Here is a 22,324-nt window from a genome sequence, read left to right on the forward strand (position 1 = left end):
CCATCCAACTAAGCTCCTGTTCCTTTATAATCTGTTTCACTGAGTGAAGCTAAACAGGCCTGATTCATTACGGATCGCAACAGCGTACGCAGATCGTCCGATGGTGCGTACTGCGTATGTACCACAGTGCGTGTGCGAGATTTAGCATTGCGATAGCACTGCGATCACCTACGTAGTTACAAAGCCATCGCAGACCGAGGGACGGGACGTCAGCGTTTGTGGGTGGTGACGAGGGAGTGGTTGGAGAAACGCAGGCGTGCCTGACCTTTTGAACGCTGTTGCATGGGCGTGAATAATTTAATCACTGCGACGGTATACGCAGCTTGTGTACTCACTGCGTGCGATGAGGTTAGCAATTTCTGAGTAAGGTCAGAACTGTTGACTGCCTGAGGGGCCGATGTTATCGATGTATATGCAGGACTGTAAGGTATTACGGATGTGAGATAGCGGTAGTGGGCGTCTATCCTGGCTGTGGGCCAGTTTGCAATTGCAGTCATTAGCAGATTTTATGCAGCAGACCTCCGTGAGAAATCGTAGCTGCAATAGTGATCCGTGGTGAATCAGGCCCCTTACTACCATGTTTATTTTGTAGAGTTCCGCTTACAACGTTGAGCGATACTACTGTCTGAGAGATGCTTGTTGAAAGATTTCTCTATCATCTTCAATAGGGGCGATTTTAATTCTGTGTATTGTATCTCCCGTCTAAAGAGCCCCTATTGAATGGTTTTGTGCGACAAGCCACGAGGCTGCACTTATCGCAGATTTCTGCTCGCACCTTCCTGATGTGCGAACAGAAATCCGAATAAAGCAGGGCTTCGGAGTGCTGGGCGTGAGTGCTGGGCATGCTGTGAGCGCAGTGCGCCCGGTGCTTAGCACGGGAAAAGCTGCGTAATGCGTCTGATCCAGTGCATGAAAGGGGCTGTCGTGGGGATTAAAGGTGTGATTCAATTGGTCGGACAAAACAATTGAATGCTCCCGGGCTCCTTAGATGAGAGCTACAATACACACCAACAATTGAAGCATCTCCGGTAATCATTAAGACAACTAAAATGAAAATGTTCAAATATCTATTTAGAGGGTGTGTTTTCCGGTCATGCCTAATATAATGTAACAGACATTTTCACTGTAAATCAAAATAAAAGTATGTTGTGTGCAATATCTTGTGTAAATGTGTGTTAAACACATTTCTTTGTTTCAGTTTTCTAAACATACCTACCATTAATTTTTTTTAATAGTATGAAACACTGTATTTGCCACATGGTTATCATTGATTCTCACTGGCTGACACTTGAGATATATATATAATTTGTGTAGGTACTTGTCTAATTGAGTAGAGGTTACATGCACATATTTAACTACAGCGTACACACGGTATGATATATATTAACGATATCGTTAAACGATAAATCGTTCATATCGTTAATTTTTATGTGGTGAATGACCAACGATGCGCGTTCCTGCATGGGCGATAGCGATATCTATGGTCGACAGTACATGCAGGCCAACTTGGACGATTTCATCACAACAGATATCTTTCAGTGTGTACACCCAATATTGTTTGTCCTGCACTACAGAAAGTTAAATGGATATCGTTGTTTGTGCAGATCGTACCGTGTGTTACCAGTTCAGTAATTGATGGAGTGTGTTTTTTGGACATGCTGCAAGGACTGATGGCACTTACTGGGGTTCAGTTCGGTTAGGTGCGAGTTTGTTTCATGAGAACTCGCACACTTCACACTAATGTGCGCACCTGAGAAACACGCAATACAATTAGAAATGCCAATTTGTGCTACTCGCAGAGATGTTGCGCAAATTTTGGACAAAGAGTGAACTGGGAGAAGAGCATGAAAAAGTGGGACACTGTCCTGGCCCTTAAAAAAGTGACAACTGAGATACCGGAACCATATAGAAAGCTGTTAGTGGCCATAATGAAATGACTTAAATGGTGTCAAATCACTTTTTTTTTTTTTTTGCAATTTTTAATAATGGTTGAAAAATGATCGTAGGCATGTGTTTTTACATCAAATTAAAAGTTGTGTATTTTGGAGTACAGGACAATGCTTGATTTTGCAGTGTTTTTATCCAGGTTTGTAAAAAGTCGGAACAAATGCTTTTAGTTGCCATCTGCCAGTACAAAAGCCCCTATCCCATCTATATAGCACCTAGTGCTAATTCTAGGGCCCTGGTTCTTGCTGCCGGAGGCAGCTCGCAGGGTCTGATGGGCCTGTTTTTCTTTTTTTTTTCCTCTCTGGCCGCTCGCTAAGCTGTGGGAGACCTCCCACAGCTTGTGCGAGCGGGCAGGAAGCCGATGAGACCCTGTGGTAGGGTCTCGGCTACCACAAGGCCGAGTGGACTTCCTGCTCTAATAGAGCAGGAAGTCCACTACTGACATCAGTAATGATGTCAGTAGGGCCTCCCACAAACGCCAGGCGTTCCTAAGGGAACGCCTGCGTTTGTGCAGCCACCCCCACTCTCCCCGCCTACAAAACGGGGCGAGCTGTCACTCACCATCGACAGCTGCCCCGTTTTGTAGCGAGCCCTGCAGCGACTGACCTTCAGGGGGAAGCATCGAGCAGCTTGCAAGCGCTGTGCACTAGCGAGTGGCTCTGAATCAGGCCCTAGGTCCGGTGGCAGGCAGGGCACCAGACCTAGATCACTTCTAGCTCAAATGGCCAAATGAAAAGGGGGCGTGTCTTTTATGACTCATCCCTTTTTCGCCACTCTTGGGGGCATGTCCGGCAATTAAGGACATGCCAGGCAGCCAACAAGCGCCGCGGTCACTGAATGGATGCTGGGCACATGCGTCCGGTGTCCATTCACCGATGGTGACTGCTGCTCTGCCATTTTCTCCGCCTGCGGGACACTGTGGATGTTTCAGCAGGGGACCACGCTGGAGGGCAGGGTGCTTTCTGCCCTTCAGAAATAGGGCAGGGCGCGGTGCCCCGCTGAAACAGCCTGGCGGGAATGCTAAGCACTTCCACATACCTGTCCCACATCATTGAACCCAATATTGGGCCTTGTTTTTATTGGCCAAATGATGCTTTTTAAAACTCTCGAAGTCCATGATTATTTATTAGAAGGGTGTACTAGAGGTACTGCACTATGGGGGTCATTCAGACCCACTCGCAAGCGGCAGTACGCCCGCAAGTGGGTCGATGGTCCCCACTGCGCATTCGCACGACGGAGGGAGCTCCGTCGTGCGCATGCGCGAGACCCGGAATGCGACAGCCAAGCTGTCGCTCCGGGTCTTGCACCAAAGGGGGCGTGCTGTCGATGGTGACTGAGAGCACGCCCCCTTTGGTGGGCGTGTCGGGGGCGTGGCAGCCCGACGGAGGCGTTCCCATGGGAACGCCTACCGTCTGAAGCCGGCCCCACTGACATCACTAGTGATGTCAGTGGGAGTGATTTTGGCTCTGATAGAGCCAAAATCACTGCAGGGCTTGTGGCTGGGAAACCCTACCGCAGGGTTTCCGTCGCAATTCCGATGGTCGCGATGGTCAAGACCATTGCGACCATCTTTTTGGACGCTCGTATATGCTGTGGGTGGTCACCCACAGCTATACGAGCGTCCAGGAGGACGCTCCATTTTAATGGAGGAGGGCCCTGATTCAGAGCGAGCGGCTCTGAATCAGGGCCTATGTCCTGACATTTGTACCTTAAAATAAAGATTATCAAATTGCTCATTTTTTGCATAAAAAAAAAAAAAAGTAACATTGAAAAAAGGATAAAGCAATAGGTGTTTTTCAGCAAAGTAAATGCTCTATATACAGGATGCCTGTGGGTAAAAAGGGCACTATCGCGTGCGTCTTCAGCATGCTTCTCTGAAAAGGGGGCGTGGTCATTTGAAAAGGGGGCGTCTCAAGACTCTCCCTCTTTCTATCACTGTAAGGGGCTTACCCAGCACTCGCGGAGATGCTAGGTAGCCCTAAAGCTCTCCCTGCAGCGGAAACAGACTTGCTCTACAGTGATTGTTTCACAACAACAACATTGGCCCACGGGTGAGTACTGCACCCAGTCGGCTGTTTCAGCAGGGTGCCTTTTAAAGTCGGTCAGGCTGCGCCGCGCCACTTAAGAGCATAGCGGGAACAGATTCTGATCACTTTTTGGTTTGAATCTGCAGTCGGTAAACCCCATACATTGCAGATATTTTTACACAATTTGCAAAACAATACATTGCCCCAAATGATTGCTGATGTATGGGGGCCTTTAGTCTGTCCATAACTTGCAATAGAGCTCTGTTGTACAGATTGTGTAATGGACTAGTTGGCACCCAGGTTCAGATTACAGGAGCTTCGTGAGCGTTCCCACTAGGCCTCTTTTGCAGGGTGTTGCACCCGGCCTCTTTTTTTTTTTTTTTAAAGTCAAAAAGCGCCCTGCCCCTTTTTAGGTGCACTGCTGGGATTGCCACGTTGTCAGCCTGCTGAGCTGTCTTAGTGCGCTCCGGCTGTCGGCTCATCCCAGCTGCATGTCTTCCATGGCGAGTGAATATATGCTGCACGGCATCTATTCACACAGCAGGAGAGCTTGGGGGGGCAGCCCAGCATCTCCATGAGTGCTTGGCCTGCCGCTGCTGTGATGAAAAGGGGGTAAGTCTCAAGACATGCCCTCTTTACTCGTAACCACGCCCCCTTTTTGTACACGCAGTATTGTGACCTTAACTTATAGCTGCCCTGGCCACCCTAGAAGGAACAATATTCCTGTCAGATGGGACACCCTTCATTTTAAGTTTTTTTTTTTATTTTTTTCCCCAATTTAGAAGAGGTTGTTTCAAAGTAGAAATACTTTTTTGTTTTTTTAATGCAAGCTGTGGTCACCTATGACTGGCTGCCTCATATGACAGCATGTACAGATGACATGAACTTGTCCATGTTTCTCCCACTTGGAAGTATTAATGGCACTGCTGGTGACCCCTCTCAGGGCGGAATTCAATTGCTTCCAGCCCCCTTTGCACCTGACGAAGCAATTCAGCTGCCAGCGCTCCATTTGAGCTCGCAGCCCCAGGGGTGTTCGAGCTGAAATGGGAGAAAAGTGACCTGTTTGGTTTTTCGCGAACGCACCCAGCACTTTGGTCAGGGGTAGCCGATTTACGCGGCTAAACCCGACCACTTTGGGTGCGATCAGCGGGAAAAGCAGTTCCAATTGAATAGCGCACACAATCTCCCGTCACTTTAGACGAGAGATCTGGACCGTGAAAACAATTGAATACCTCCCTCAGAGTCCTTATCCCACCTTGTATAATTGACAATAAGGTTTTCCATTCAGTTCAAAATATGATGATGGTATATGTGAGCTCTAAAGAGAATGGCTTAGGGAATCGCTGTCCACAATATACAGATGTGTCCACATACATCTATCATCCTTGTGCTACACATAACGTGGGAGCACCGTGTGACTTTTTACCTTCAAATGCATCTTATTTGCACAGTGATGCGAATAGATAGCACAGGGAGCTTTTGATTAAAATGATATGCAGCATGCCTATGTTCTGTGTGTGACTGCGGGTGTATCTGCATGCTAAGCACTACATTAGTGTTACAGCCGCTGACACTGTAACGTAGCATTTTGCATGCAGATACACCCGCACTTGCTCATGAAAAGACGCTCAGCGCTACCAAGTCCCGCCACGGCATGATGCGACTAGAAGGGCTGTTTAACGTGCAAGGAGGCTAGATGTATGAGGACCCATCTGTACACTTGTTTGGTATCCATCCTTTTGTTTTGTTAGGAATATGGTTCTCGCAAAGAAGGCTCTGGTGGTCTCTCCTTGATGACGTTTTTTATTTTTTGTTTCTGTCTTTGCATTTTTATTACAATAAATGCTATTTAAAAACGACTTCTTTTAGGATTACTATATTAAGGCTGACTTCACCTAAACTTAAAATAGGTGAAAAATCTCCACCCAAAAGCAGGTGAAAAAAAGTGCAAAATCTTTGCTGGGCTAAAAATGTGGGGACTTGGTTCAAAACCCTTTGGACAACCCCCCCCCCCCCCCCCCCCAACCCCCAATGACTATTTAAAGCAAAAAAATTAAATGCACCACTAAAAGCCATGGCATTTTTGGGGTGAGAATGTGTCTATTAAACTACTGGGACAGGTATTTTGGAGGGCTGTATGGATGGGACTGGTGTTTTTAGGATTGCTGGGGGGCTGCAGCAGCTGTTTTTTTAAAATGTACTTTATTAACTCCAAAATAAACTAGGACCCATTTGATGTATGCCCAATTTAACTACAGCAATTATTTTTCACCAATGAAATTGCTTTATATCATTTTTGCACCATAATGCAGAAGTACATATAACAGCCATTTGACTCAATTTAGGAGCCCAAAATACTTTTATTACAGCTGTTAATACACTTCTATATTGATTACAAGGGTCACTTACGCATTCTGGGGCACAGACTGATTTCCCGAACAAAGCAGTCGCTAGTTTCGCCATTCGCATTTTCACCTTTTCTGCAATTGATTAGGGCAGAAAGCGGGAGTGCGCATTGTGAAAGTATGCGATAACTTCGCCACAAAAGAGGCGCAAACATGGCGCTTTTCGCCTCTAATTGAATCTGGTAAATAGTTGAAAAATATCCAGGCATCTAGAATTAGTGTGCTGCTGGCCCAGTTTACTTTTTATAACACTGAATTATTTCTTAGGATTGGACATGGGATGCAGAGATGTCACTGCAGTCAGGAGGCTTTGTCCTGTACAGATGGTACCTCTCCATACAGCGATCACTACCCTGTCACAGCATCATAGAGGCTCAAAGCTGCACTAACAGTGCCTGTCTCTCTCTCCCTGAGCACCACCTACCTGTAAGAACAAGACCCAATAAGGGACACGGATCAGTGGCAAATATTATTCCCTCTTAAACTGAGTGAAGAGCGTTCAGATTATATCAATGTATGCTTAAACAGATGTTCTCAATCTTCTGTAGAAAGTAAATATATCCTAACAATGATCGCCATCTGATTTATTTATTTTTCTTATCTGGAGGCCATTTGAGTAACGCACTGAAGAACAGACATAGAAAGCAAATTGTGTTTTATTCACCTACGTTTTGTAGGTTCATGTCTTCAAAGAAGGGACCTATATAGAATAAAGTAACAGGAGAGCAGGGAGCTATATTCAATTGTTTTGGGCTCCCGTGGAGTTTCTCTCATGTGCCCAAAAGCACCATTTTTAGTAACGTGGCTAAGCCCGTCTAAACTCCTGGTTAGGGCACCCAAACCACTGACTTTTCGCACATTGCTGCTCACCCTCTCAGGTGGCTACGAGCAGGGATGTACGCCTAAGGCACTCTCTTCCGATCGCCACAACAATTGAATTGTTCTGTTGGGTGCCCATTGCTGAGCTGCACCATAAAAACAATTGGATTCCCCAAAAGTGTCCCAAGCGCTTGGACTATGAATGTCTGAGTCCTGTTAGCAAACCTTTTGTAGATGTCTATACCAGCGTTTCTCTAACCCAGTCCTCATGGAACCCTCACAGTGCATGTTTTCCAGATCATCTTGCTGGAGCATAGGTGCTAATTGAGACTCATACAATAGATCTACAGGTGGTACTAATTAATCCTAAACCATTAAAACATGCTCTGTTATGGTTCCGTGAGAACTGCGTTTGATAAGCACTGTCCTGTACTGAAAAACCGCTAAACTCTATCTTGGGCTAAAAGACGATCATTTGTCTTGGTAAAATGTTTTATTTAGTATTATTGAAGTGTGGTGGAGTATATCCTTGTCTCTCCTATCACAACGCTCAAAAGACACATTACACAATCTTTAGACCTTGACTAAAATGATCTGGTACAGGCCATAAAGTTCAAATAAGAGAGCAGAATATGTCAAATATGCTTGCCGTTATGAACATGAGTCTTTTATTTTCAAAACCTACGTGCACACCCTCAATATACTCAACTATGCATTAATAAAGCACTTTGAGTCCTTTAGGAGAAAAGCGCTATATAAATAAAATTATTATTATAATACGAAGTCTGTTAGCAAACGCCAAAGAAATAACCCCCCCCTCCTTAAGAAAGTAAATACACATAAGGTAAGTAGGGTCTCAAGCAATAGGTACTAATTCTGCAGAGTTACTCTTACACCCCTTTCACACAGAAAAGCAAATTCCGGGGCAAGCATCTGGACCCGGTAATTTGCAGATTAACACGGGTCCTTTTTCTGTGTGAAAGGGTCAAAATTCCCAGGACTTCGACCCTTGTTTTTACCAGAGAGCTGAAGTCTCGGCAATTGCAACCCGGTTTGACACTTTCACACAGAAGAAATACCCGGATTAACCTGCAAATTAATGGGTCCAAATGCTTGACCTGGGAATTTTGTTTTTCTGTGTGAAGGGGGGTACAGGCTGGGACCGGCAAAAAAACCTGTGCATCAAATCCTGGGTAAAAGCCGGGTTATTGAGGCCTTCCTGAGTGAAAGTGGTATTGGCCTGTAACTCAATAAGTACTCTTGTTCTAAGATGTAAGTTCTACTACAGGTTGAGTCTCTCATATCCAAAATGCTTGGGACCAGGGGTACTTTGGATATCGGAATATTCTGTATTTTAGAATATTTGCATACTATAATGAAATATCTTGGGAATAGGACCGAAATCTAAACACAGAAAACATTTATGTTCTATATACACCTTATACACACAGCCTGCAGGTTATTTTATATAATATTTTTAATTGTGTTCATCAAAAAAAGTTTGTGTACATGAAATTCATTTGTTTCATATACACCTTATACACACAGCCTGAAGGTAATTTTATACTGTATTTTAATAATTTTGAGCTTTAAAAAAAGTTTGTGTACATTGAACCATCAGAAAGCAAAGGTGTCACTTTCTCAGTCATGCTAAAAATATTCCGTATTTTGAAATATTTGGATATGGGAGACTCAACCTGTACTAGCAAGATGTGTATAACTTAGGGCTACGAACAAAATGATGCAAACCTATATGCAGTTAGTATTTTGGTACCCATGTAGTGATACGGCGCGCTATAACATCTGCCAGTTAGTAGTATGCTGAATTACACATTTTGAAAACCACAGCAAATTTACAGAAACATAACAAAGAAAAGATATCGACTGCGCACACCAGATGATGCAGCCAATGAGGGGAAAACAAAGACTCTTCACAAATCTTAATGGTCAGAAACTAATAATACAAATATCCCCTCAAAATATGGCGCTTCACCATATAAATAAGGTAAAACACAAAAAATCCTTACATCAATAATTTTCCAGTTATTTTCCGTTCCTTTAATAGGATAGTCTTTTCCATATACAATTATACTGTCTCAAGCATATGTAGGGATGGAATCCACTTGTCCAAGGGTATAATCTTCAGTCACTCAAAATAAACAAAAATACATAGTGTGATATTGTCACATAAAGAAATACACAAATTTTATTAGGATTTCAAACTCACATTTAAAGAAATTAAATGAGCATATCACCACACAGTGGTATTAATCGGTGAAAGAATAGCTATATCTCATCCAACAAATGTTACCGTCCCGATTGTGCCAGGTAAGAGGTCAAAAAGTCCCGGAAACTTGTTTCCTCCACAAGGTAGCAGATTAGGATGACATCAACGGAGGCCGCCGGAAGTGACATCATCGGAGGCCGCCGCACCCGGAAGTACGCACTCAGGAACCGCCGTTGATGTCATTTCCGCTCGCGGCATGTGCCGCGAATGGCGCCAACACAGATGGGAGGATCATCTAATTAGAACCAGTATATATATGTTCATTGTGTCACCAGGCTTCCGATGAAGGACTATAGGTCCGAAAAGCTTTAAGCTGCGGTGATACAATTAATGTGTACCTTGTGGTGAATTAGCTGGAATCATCCTAATCTGCTACCGTGTGGAGGAAACAAGTTTCCGGGACTTTTTGACCTCTTACCTGGCACCATCGGGACGGTAACATTTGTTGGATGAGATATAGCTATTCTTTCACCGATTAATACCACTGTGTGGTGATATGCTCATTTAATTTTTTTAAATGTGAGTTTGAAATTTACAGAAACGAAAAAGGAAGTTAATGATGAAGTAAAGTTGTTTATGCTTATTCCTGCTTTGGTCAACACTGAATCAAACTTATGTTTTAGGTGTTTTTGCCAAAGGCAAGAAGTTAACTATGTAAGTTAGTATCTATATAGACACACTCTACAAATTATCTATTGTTATTGTAATGCAATTTACTAAATGTTTTTTCGATATGTACAAATCTTTGCTATAAATGTTGTCAAAATACTTGTATGTAGTACACATCCAGCACTTATTGCCATATATGAGTGCTGCCAATCCTACCTCCTCTATACCATTGCAGACACTGTACAGGTAGATCTTACTTGGCTTTCAAGCGAAGTATATTGTGCAATATGATTCTTAACAAAATCACTTGCAAGGTGGAGCCGTTTACCAACCACACAGCAAGACGGTGACAACTAGCAAATTAGTAGTATTTAAATTAAATACTAATTATATTGATGACATTACAAATTCATATTCCCTTTATCTCCGATAACCTAAGTTGTATACACACGTCTTGTGATTTTATTAATTCTTTTGCTAAGCCCAACTTTTGTGGGTGGTTTGTTTTTGTGGGTTTTTTGGGGGGGGATGTTCCTTTTTCAAGGTAGGTGCACAGGGTACGATCTGCACAACCAACGATATCACTGAACGATTTCCCTTGAACTTTTCTGTAGTGCAGGACAAACTATATTGGGTGTACACACTGGAAGATATCTCTGATATCGTTCAGTGAAGTCATCCTGCCACATCTCTTAACATGCAAATTGTGCAAGTTGACCTGCATGTACAGACAACCATAGATATCGTTATAGGCCATACGGGAACGCGCATCATTGGCCGTTCGCTGCACAAAAGTGAATGATATGAATGAATTATCGTCGAATGATATCGTTATCGTTCATAAAAATCATAGTGTACGCACGTTAAGTTTAACCTAGATGTATTTGTCTTATCGTGATGTTAAACAGTAGCTTGTGAGGCCAATCTCAGCCTTGATTTACATTTGCTATGGGCAGACACCTGCTGAGAGCTCTAGTAAAGCTCAATATTTATGACAAATGGAGACTGTCTAGCTAGGAGAGAGCATAGCACAGCGGTGAAACTTGATTCGGAAGCTAAACCTGCACATTAGGCAATTGTTTATCACTCCTATCTAAAGTGCCCAGGATCTGTTAGATTGCTCGCGCAGCCAGCCACGTGCTGGTCATGACGGGTTCATATTCGCTCCCTATGCACAGGATTAGTCACATCGGGGACTTCTGGCATTTTCGACCATCTCTAAATACCCTACTTTTACACGGGTTTTTGCTCGCTCCCTCAGGAGAGTGCGAGCAGAAAACCGCGATAAGTGCAACCTCTGGGCTAATCGGCCCAAAACAATTGAATAGCTTCCAGTCAACAATTGAATTGCCGCTATGTTTTCTTTTATGTACAGAAACCTTATTTTCTAATCATGACCATCCCTAATAAGCTCAAATGTGCGTTACTACGAAGTCTATTAACAAACGCTAAGGGTAAAATTCAATTTAGTGATGAGGTCCTGTATCCACATTAGGCCTGATTCAGCACTGATCGCAATTGCAACCGCGTACGCAGATCGGCCGATTGATGTGTACTGTGCGTGTGCGACGATTGCACTGCGATTATGCACGCAGACCACAATCCATCGCAGAGTGAGTGACGGACTGTGAGCATTTGGGGGTGGTGACGGGGGATTGGTTGCAGAATAGCAGGCGTGCCTGTCCACTTGAACGCCGTTGCGTGGGCGTGCATAAATTAGCCACTGCGATTGCCTAAGCAGCTTATGTACTCACTGCTTGCGACGATACTTGCAATTTCTGCGACTGGTCAGACCTGCTGTAATTGTCAGTGACAGGCCGATGTGCTTAGATGTTACCGATGTATACGCAGGACTGCGAGGTATTACGTATGTGAGAAAGCAGCAGTGTCCGTCTCTATGCTGGCTGAGCGGTGGCAGACATTAGAACATTTTCGCAGCAGCATTGCTTGCGATTACGCAGCTGTGATCACAATTGCGATCCGTACTGAATCGGGCCCATTGTGCTCTAGAACAATGTGGGCTATTCATGAAAATTTAAACCAGGTTTTCCCCCTCTCCATTAACATTTCGACCTCATATAAAGTTCACTACGTTTAAAACTCTTGGACAATCCCATCTTTAGTTGAGCCTGTTAGCAATTCTCATCTGAATCTCTTCCCTCACCAGTGGTGTAAGAAGCTAATTGTACCAATTCAATTACTCTCTATTACATAGGTGTAGTTTGGGCTCCTAACATTGTGGCGGCGGCAGCATAATCTTCTGTTCTTTCTTAAGATAGTTAGAGGAAGGTGGGGAATGCTAAATTATACAAGGCCATAAAAGTTAAATGTAGGGAAGAGGTTGTCCAAATGTAAATTTTTTTTTTTTTTTTTTTTTTATAGGAATTTAATATGGATTGACCCATAGTAAAGAATTGTTAGTGTCCTCTTTAATACCCCTTTCACACTTTCAGCAAATACCCGGGTTATTACACGTGAACGCGCAGCAACTTTGCACTGTGAAAGGGCCAGGTTGACATAAGCCGTGTTGAGCCGGCATTTCAACCCTGGTAACGAGCAGGGTTGAAAACTGGTTCAACCCGGCTAGTGATGTAGTGTGAACGGGTAATCCAAGTCGATGCTACCAGGGTCCCGTTCACAACATAGGAAGAGCTGGCACTTTGGAGATGTTCTCCTCTCCAAGTGCCGGCTTGGCACCAGATATAAGTGATGTTATCGACCCGGCAATAAGCCGGGTCGTGCTGCCAGTCTGAAAGGGGCAGGACAAGGACATGGATAATATACATTGCTACATTAGCGACCATAACACCCACATAAGCAGCAGAGCATAAAGTTGTTTTATTTATTCGTCTGAATATCATTTTTTGTTTTAAACCATGACAAAATATACAATGTTTTGTTTTTTCCTCTCCTTCTAGCGGATATAATTTCAACTGTCGAGTTCAACTTTACTGGTGACTTGTTAGCTACCGGAGACAAAGGAGGAAGGGTGGTTATATTTCAAAGGGAACAAGAGGTTAGTTTTTGCTTTCTAAAAATGTTGTACTGACAGTGTTACTGATAACGCATGATGTTTTATATTGCATACATGTATCTTACAGTACAGAGTTCAGTTACATTAATAACCATTCTTTCCAGGTAAAACCTAAATATGCTATAGTGTAACTGGTTGGCTACATAGGTTATATTGGGCAGAGCTGTTCAATTGGTGGTTTGAAATTATTTAAAACCATAAAACACATTTTTAAGGTCCAACACTTGGTGCTATTCAAAACAAGAGCTTTATCGTGACGTTCAAAGAATTACCCAAAGTAAATCTGTAAAAAGGTTACTGAAAAGCGCCAAACCAAAGGAGGATTATCTGAAGATTTTAGAGACTTTCAATATCCACTAGGCCACAATGTAATGGAGTGTAAATTATTGTACATGCCATACATCACCTGCCAGAGAACTAAATAACAAGTAGAGCGATTCTATGATGAATGCGACCAAGGTTGGCCTGAGCGCTGTTTGGTGAAAGCCTAGCACTACCCGCCATGGACACTTTTCCGAACATAAAGTATTATGGCAAGAGGATTCGATACAGTTAATACAATACAAAATAAATCTGTCTTTGGAGTGGCCCTGTCAGAGATCATGGCCAAATATAAAAGCCGGAGCCAGCGCAATTCCATCAAGATAGTCATTTGATGTAAAGCGGCACTTAGTTTAATGGCAAAACCAACCTGGTCTTGTATTTAACTTAAACTAATTGGTGCTTTAAATCTAATGGCTATCTTGGCAGAATCGTGCCTGCTCACCCAAATTGCAGCCTGTTCTATATGGGCACCATAGTTCTATCCATAGAGAATCTGTAAAAGTGACTTGAAATGTGGTGTTCGCCAGTAGACCGCACTGAACCAAATGGAATTCAGGAAATGTTGCAAACCTAGAAAATGAGTGCATAGGTCATGTAATTTTTTTAATAGTTTGGCAACTGTACTGTGATATTATTCTATCTTGGCAGCATATATATATCTTATAAGTGCATTCCAGCAATAATATTTGGTACGGTCCATATTATTTACAGTTTATTATGAACTAATTACCTAATTTGTATTTTACTCAGATTCATGGATTTGTTATATATTCTTAGATTGCTTTTGGTTTGATGTGATCGGGAAGTGCTGTGGTCGATGCTCTCGTTGTGGAAAGTTACAAGCTCCACAGCTACTGCGCTAAGGGGAGGGATTCAGAGTTGTACGCTAATAGCAAGGATACAGCTGCGATGCTAAAATATACTAATGCGGCAGGAAGGGCTCTTGTGTAAATAGACGACTCCTGCATGCTTCTGGGATCCTCCGCTGCGTCCATTGTCACAGCCATCGGATCATCTGTGAAAACATCGGCCATCTGAGTAACCCTCAGGGTGGCAAGTGTTTTCAATATGTCGGGGCCAGTAAAGCTGTGACGGAGGAGGCAGCCACTGGCCTCATCACGCCAAGAACGCTCTCTGCTGCCTCCTCCAAATGGCCGCAGCAAGTCAATCATGCAGCAGCTTGGGGATTGCCTCCGCCTCACCAGCCAGTGATCGGCACATACGCAGTACAGATTCTGCGCATGACATTAAACATTGTACTTGTACGTAAACCATTGGGTTTCCGTACAAGTCTGAATCCGGCCCTAAGCTCCTTTTTTTGAGGGGCTCTGCAGAGTAAAAGTAGTACCTTTAGTGTCTTGTGTTGGGTACACAACTGTACGACGAACGATATATTGTACAGTGCACCTGGCCTTGTGTGTACACGATATATGCCTGTGAATCACACCGGACGCAGGAACCACCTAAAATTAAATGCCCACCCGGTTGTGATATCTGGCCAGACATATAGAGTGACTGATGAGAAGTGTGTGTATTACCAAATTGGTCTCTCGGTCGGCCAGGTGTGTAGCTGGTATAATTTATATACAATTATTAGATTATGGAAGCATGGTGGTTAATATTCTGCGCTACAAAACTTCTTGCCGAGAGTCAGGAATAAGCTGAGCAGGATGCCTGTTATGTTCTGGTGGTACAGGGTTGCAGTAGTTTACTTGTCAAAGGTAAGATGAACATGATGATCCTACTCCTCAGTGCTGTGTCTCTTGGCTGACATGACAAGTCCTCGCTTGCCAGGGTCCTTAGTGAGCAGGATCAAGAAAGGGCGTAGATACCTAATGTGCAAATAATGCTGTACTTAAAAGATCTACTTTCAGGTGCATTAAAAACCATTATATTGATAGCTAAAATTGCAGGATAAAATACAGAGGATTACACGTTTTTGAGATAAGCAACCCGCAGTCAGAGTAGATTGATGGGAAGGAAAATGATGGCGTAGAGAGACGTTGGAACAGATGTGTCCTTACACGTCTTTGCTGCAGTGGCGCCAGGTCCCGTGGGACTGTTAGCGCTTGGCATCTTTGACGGAAATGCGTCTCAAAGTCACAATGCGACTAGTTTGCACCAGGAGGCTGTGCTGTTTAATATAATATGCAACACTTTTATATCTGTGTGCGACGGAGGCTCTGAAACAGTGTAGCGGCTGCAGCTTTTTTCATTCCAAGTTCATTTGTGTTTCATATACAGACTGGTGCAAACAGATATACAAGTGTCGCATATCACATTATTCGGCACAGCCTGCTGGTATGTCATAGTCGCATTGCGACTTAGACACGTTTTCGGCAAAAAACAGACACCCGACGCTAGCAGAGTAGCATGGGACCTGGTGGCTCACTCATGCCAGGCAAGTCGCGCAGTGTGGTTTATTGAGGCTGTATATAGAGGAAGGCGGTAAGTAAAGAGGCAACTTTTTGATGGCGCAGTGTGAGCGTAGATAAAAGGGATGCACTAAGTAATCAAAGTGGCGCATATAAATCGTAGAAAGGGAATTGGGCATGGAAAAATATCAGTGTCATAAAAGGACAAGCTAAGGGGGGAGGGGGGGGGAGGGGCTGGGGGGGAATGTTGCAAATTGAATACGACATGCTTTATCAAAACATGTAATTACTAAACAATGTTATGCTTATGCTCCTGAAACCTGTTTAATTTTTAGTCTTTCCTACGTACCCTAGACCACATACATCAGCAATCCATGTAGTATTACAGTTCATATGATTGCTGTATGTAGATTTATACTTTTTTCACTAGTTTCGAGCTGCAGTGCTTGTGCATATGTAGAGCAACTGCATGTATACAATCTTTAGTTAATCTCTTGGTTAAGTGTTTTTACGAAGTTCAGAAATCTGTAAGAAACCGGGATCTGACATTTTTTTATTAGATTTAGTTTCCCTAGAAAAAAACATCTAGAATATGATTTTACGTACTAAGTAAGTTTTCCTTGCCCAGTAGATTTTATACAGTGAACGTGTCCTAAAGGGACAGTGTAAGTAACTCTAAAGATGGGTACACACTACATGTACATCGGTACGACAAATCGTGATAGTGGGTACACTCCCGCTGGCCGTCCATCGCATCCTCAGATCTTTTGCACATGCAGAAAGATCTGAGGATGTCGCTAGCAATGCCATGGTGCCGAATACAGCTTGAGCCCCGACGTCGCTGCAGGCATCGACAAGTGTGTGTGCACTTTCCGATGCCGGCACCGTGCAATCCGAGGACCCGTCATTGTGGATCAACTTGATCATTTAAAAAGGGACATTCCTCTGTCGGTGGCCAGATGTTCAGCAAGTGGACAGTCACATAATTTGTTTCAAAATTCCCAGTATCCAAGACAAAGGAACAGGCAGACCATGGACTATTAGGGTTGTGGGTGAGATCCTTGTTTTTTACATGTTTATTATGTCACTTCAACACACTTTTTTATTTTTTACATGTCTCATCCAGTAAAGTGACTCTTTAATATACATTAAATAAATCTTTTATTTGAATTCATGCCATACATGAATTTTAATTGACACTTGAATGTTGCATATGCCGCATATCTCTAGCGCTACTACTTGTGATTGGTGATTCTTATGTGGTAGGGAGTGACTATCCCTTTGTTATAGTAGCAGCTTGGTCTAACCACTCATCTCAGCGCCTTTACCAGTAGCATTTGGTATCCTCTCGTGATGGCCAATAAGTGTCCGCCAAATCGTTCAGACGACACTTTGCAGCCAGTGACACTGCTAGTTTTTCCCCCCATAGAGGTGCACAGGATGATTAGCGATGTTGGGCTACTGTGTTGTACCATGCAAAGTTACATTCTGTATGAGCATGTTACATGTATACTACAGAATTGTAGCCTAATCTCTGGTCTCTGACCTCATCAAAACTGGTTATCCAGGACTGCCCTGACATCTTCTAAAGAATGCTTATAATCTGGCTTGGGCACTAAGGGGGGAGGGTTAGGTTTAGGAACGAAGGGGGGATACTTAGGCTCAGGCACTAACTGGGAGGGTTAGGCTACAAGAAGGGAGGGTAAGTATCCCTGTCGGGATGCCAACCATCGGGATGTTGCTGTCGGTATTTTGACAGTGGGCATCCCAACAGCCTGCATTACATATTCTAGGTACTCTGCATGAAGTTTTCACAGGGTGAAATATGATCGCAGCCACATTTGTAGCCATGTAATATTGTAAGTAAATTACACTGCCTACATCCAATGAATCGATATTTTCGTCTTTATTTGTAGTTGAGAAAAACTAGAGCGATTAGAGGCACAATGGCACCCAGCAGACTGCAGTGATCTGCATTGACTGAGCCCCATGTTCCGTTGCGAGCTATATAGAATACCACAAGCAGAGATGTGCTGGACAGGCATAGGATATGTCAGTTAGGCGATGGCCTTTTTGCCTCTTGTGATTGTGTGAGATTAGTTTGTCGCTTCTGCTTTCACACTTGCTGCAGTTTTGATATCCTGTATATTGTAATTGATTTTGATGATTTATCTAATTGACCACACTGGCAAATTATTACATCTGTGCATTCTTTTTCTCCACAGAGTAAAAACCGTCCTCATTCTAGGGGTGAATACAATGTTTACAGCACCTTTCAGAGCCATGAACCTGAATTTGACTACTTAAAAAGTTTAGAAATTGAAGAAAAAATTAACAAAATTAGGTGGTTGCCCCAACAAAATGCTGCCCACTGCTTACTTTCTACCAATGGTAAGTCAGTAACTATAATGCTTGTCTTTAACCATAAGTTGTCTCTGTCCCAGTTCTGCATTGTTAGGGTGCTCCCTTTTGACTTTAATAAGGCATAATAATAATCACCTTTTGTCTTTTGAGGATATTCCTGGCATCTCTGGATGGTTGTTTCCCTAACTCCATTCAGGACAAATGTAACTGGCTACAAAATGTTGTGAATTCTGCACATGTTTTTCTGTCCTCTTATTGCAAATTAGCTGGTGTCTCCCTGCTCGGAAACACTTATCGCTTTTAAACCATGAGTGATCTATGCTGTCTACATTTCTCATACGAAGCACAAGGTTGTGGTTTTTCAGCAAGACCAAAGGTGACAAGTGTGCCAATTTGAGAGCAGAATCATGGGTGGCCAGTTAGTCATTCAGTGCAACAATTCTTTTGAGGTGTGTTGCTGTAAGTTGATGGGTAACTTGTCTAATGCTGGGCATACACGGCGAGATAAAATGCCTGTCAGTCCGACAGACATTTTATCTGGCCGTCTGCCAGCCACAGATGTTGCCGGCATACACTGTGAGATTTCTCTCAGTGTATTCGACAGACATCTGCACTCCGCCCCCGGGGGAGGAGACATTTCCCTGTTCCTTCCATAGGAAATATCGCATCGGACGGGCATGCTGGACAATCCGGCATGCCCGACCAAGCAATATTTAACCCTCGGTGGCCCCCCCCACACACTACAATTATCGGGGCGATCCGCCGATATCAGGCGGATCGCCCCGATAATTGTAGTGTGTATGGCCAGCATAAGGAGTGTCAAATTTAAATATTATACATAAAAAATTTTACCAGTCTGCGAATCAGTATTACCACATATTAGCAGCCTATGCCCCCATCACCAAGCGCTGCTCGGCCTTGTACCAAGATATCAGTTGCCAGTGACCTGTTATTTAGCTCCTTCCCCTGTGTACATACTTCTGGGAACAATTGACATGTTCCTGGCAATTAGTATTCTGAAAAAACAGACTTGCATACTGACCTGTCACTGCAGCCAAAGCCACACTACAGTAACACCCTGTTTACACCAGCGTCACCACCTGCAGCTTGAATTGCCTACCTGTGAATGTCCTTTTTACCTGGGTAATGTAGTGCCCACTCCCGTGGGGTCATTAGCCTCATCGCCTGATATTGTGTACATGCAGTAAAATCGAGCAATGCAGCTGAAGATTCCATGCAGCGCTATGCGGAGGTGGGGGGCATGTTGGGCACCGGGTCGCCCAGCGTGTACGGACCGTCCGATATGTCGGCCCGTAGGCCCTGGGATGGTGGGAGACATCGCTGGGTACACAATCATTTAGTGTGTACCCAGCTTTAGAGCATTTTGTATATTTTGAGTTTTGGGGGGTTTTTTAAGTCTCTGACAGACTTACTAATTTGTTTCTCAGTTAATTAATTTAGTGCTGCTGAGAAGTCAGATTTGGACGATTCCATTCATTTTAATGGAGTCAAAAATCGTTCATAGTTCAAATCGTTCGATTGTTCAGATCGTTCATCTGACAAATCTGACTGTGTGTATGCTCCATTACAGGATTGTATACAAAAATTGACAAAGCCAGTGTACTGTAGTAAAATGAAAACTTAAAGTGCTTAATCCACCGTAGCACAAATTCCGTAGTTCTTTGAACTGGAACGGTTTACACGTGTTTGCCTTCCTTAACATTACCCTATTGTTTCTTTGTAGACAAAACTATAAAGTTGTGGAAAATAAGTGAACGTGATAAAAGAGCGGAAGGTTACAACCTAAAGGATGAGGACGGCAGACTACGCGACCCCTTTAGAATCACGTCATTACGGGTGTGTGACCTTACATTGTTTTATAGACTTTAGTGGGAATCGCTGAAGACTTTGCAGTATTTTTAGTGGGAAAAAAAAGAAAACTTGTGTTCATTTTTTCTGATTAATTATATGAAAGTGAAATGGCGGTCTCATTGTAAGTTATTCTGGAATCTGCTATATTGGGCTAACAAGTCATGCAGTGGTTTTATGGACTATAAAAAAAACCTTTATGTAGGCCATATTGGTGGTAGCATCAGCTCTAAGCACCCAGGACCTATGCAGTATATAAGGGGTAAATTTACTAAAGTGAGTTTTAAAAGTGTTGCTCATAGCAACCAATCAGATTCTAGCTATTATCTTCTAGAAGGTGCTAGTTAAATGTGAAGTAGAATCTGCTTGGTTGCTATGGGCAACATCACTTCTAAAAACTCTCACTTTAGTAAATTGACTCCTAAGTGTAATCTGTGTTAGTAGCTCTAATGGTTCCCTGGGATTGCATGGGAGAGGAACTACTAAATTAGGCAATTGGAATATAAAAGGCTTGGTTATACTGCTGATTATACCATCTATTATTTATTAGCAGTTATTTGTATAGCGCGCAAATACCGCAGCGCTTTTACAGAGAATATTTGGCCATTCACATCAGCTGAAACTGCCTGATGTCCATGCCAGTCTCAGGCAAGCTTGTCCTGCCTGGTCCTCCTGTACGTTAGCAGACTAGTGTAGCAAGATGTTGTAGTGAAGAAGGCAGTATGGTAGTGGCTAAGGGGGAGATGTGTCAGGTGGGGAAGCTGGCCATAGCAAGTAATCCGTTTCTACCCATCATTTTGTAGAATGCTACCTCCAAGCTGTTTGGTTGCTATGATCATCTTCTGCACTAGTCCACTCTGTAAAGCGCCTCTTGGTTCATATCCCCTTGAATACTGCTTAATAAGTTGTTGCAATACAGAGTACTCTTCTTATCCAGCTCGCTCCCAGATAAACGAAGGTAGAGATGACTGTTCCCTACCCACCTCCATATAGTAATCAAATGGGGAACGAGTCCTTTCTGCACAAAAGTTCCAACCAACGTTCATAAGCAAATATGTTCAGCTTACATGATAAAGCTGATTGGACAGCGGCCAGGACTCGTCCAGTCCTTCTATTGCTTTCCAGCAGTGGAGTAACCAATAGCAAGATGTTTTTAATGTAGGCCATACAACCTAAATGTGCCAAAAGCCATACAGCCAAATATTTGTTTGGAGCAGCTTCTATGCACATTCACTGAATTGGCTATAAATCTTCCTATACGTGCGTTTCATCCCCTTCATTTCTCCTCCTCAGGTGCCAATATTGAAGCCCATGGACCTAATGGTTGAAGCAAGTCCAAGGAGAATATTTGCAAACGCACATACATATCACATAAACTCTATTTCAGTAAATAGTGATCATGAAACATACCTCTCTGCAGATGACCTGAGAATTAATTTATGGCATTTAGAAATCACAGATAGAAGTTTTAGTATCCTTTTCTTGTGACAATATCAATTATGAGGATATGTCTGTCTACCATATTTTTATCTGTGGGGTTTGTTTACTTTCTACAGGTGTTTTTTTTTTTTTTTTTTTTTTTAACCTGACACATCTGACCATGTATGCACCATATCTCTCCTAAACAAACTAAATGCAACAGATCCACCAATACAACTCTGTACCTAATCTGTGGATGGGACCCGTTTATCCAACTATTTTAAACAATGGGGTCTTCTCTACAGGGCACACATTTAAAAGATGCCATTTATGGGTTGATAGATGGGGGGGAGGAGTATGTCTCCAGCTATGTAGGTCCCAAAGTTGACTTCTGTTTCACCTGACATAACCGCATGGGAACTGAGGTTTTTGAAGGGAACTTGGCTTGAATGGAAATCTGTTAAATAAATTTTTCCACCTGTAGACGACACTCATTTATAGACTTGTTCAAGCCATCCAGCAACTTTAACTATACTGCTTACTCTTCCTGGCTTCCATCTGTTATTTTTCTCTATAGCTTTTATGGGAAGAAGCAGGGATTTTCATTGTCTTTGCTTTAGGGAGCAGCTGAGAGTTACTGCCGGTATACAGTTGTATCTGCTGCAGAGGTCATGGCAGAATGAACAATGAAAATGCGTAAAACTGCCTGATGCTATAAGCACTTGGCTGAAAACCTCTGAATCCAGTGAGAATGATGGAGCAGTGCTGTTCCTTGCAGAAAGGCATGTACAACCCAATAAAGTGTATGCACAATTAAATGGATTTTTGATATATAAAACCTGGGG

The 22,324-nt window shown here is 43.1% G+C and overlaps 1 protein-coding gene across 1 annotated transcript in view; it reads left to right on the forward strand.

The window, feature by feature from the left end:
- Window positions 1-22,324, forward strand: part of PPP2R2D (protein phosphatase 2 regulatory subunit Bdelta) — a 32,521-nt gene that overhangs the window by 5,433 nt on the left and 4,764 nt on the right. The window contains exons 3-6 of the mRNA XM_088476872.1: window positions 13,013-13,110; window positions 18,053-18,218; window positions 19,936-20,048; window positions 21,354-21,531. Coding sequence (XP_088332998.1) covers window positions 13,013-13,110; window positions 18,053-18,218; window positions 19,936-20,048; window positions 21,354-21,531 — 555 coding nt within the window. The remainder of the gene's footprint in view (window positions 1-13,012; window positions 13,111-18,052; window positions 18,219-19,935; window positions 20,049-21,353; window positions 21,532-22,324) is intronic.

The sequence above is a fragment of the Taudactylus pleione genome, unplaced genomic scaffold (assembly GCF_031769625.1).
Source record: "Taudactylus pleione unplaced genomic scaffold, aTauple2 ptg000198l, whole genome shotgun sequence".
In the NCBI taxonomy this organism is placed as follows: Eukaryota; Metazoa; Chordata; class Amphibia; order Anura; family Myobatrachidae; genus Taudactylus; species Taudactylus pleione.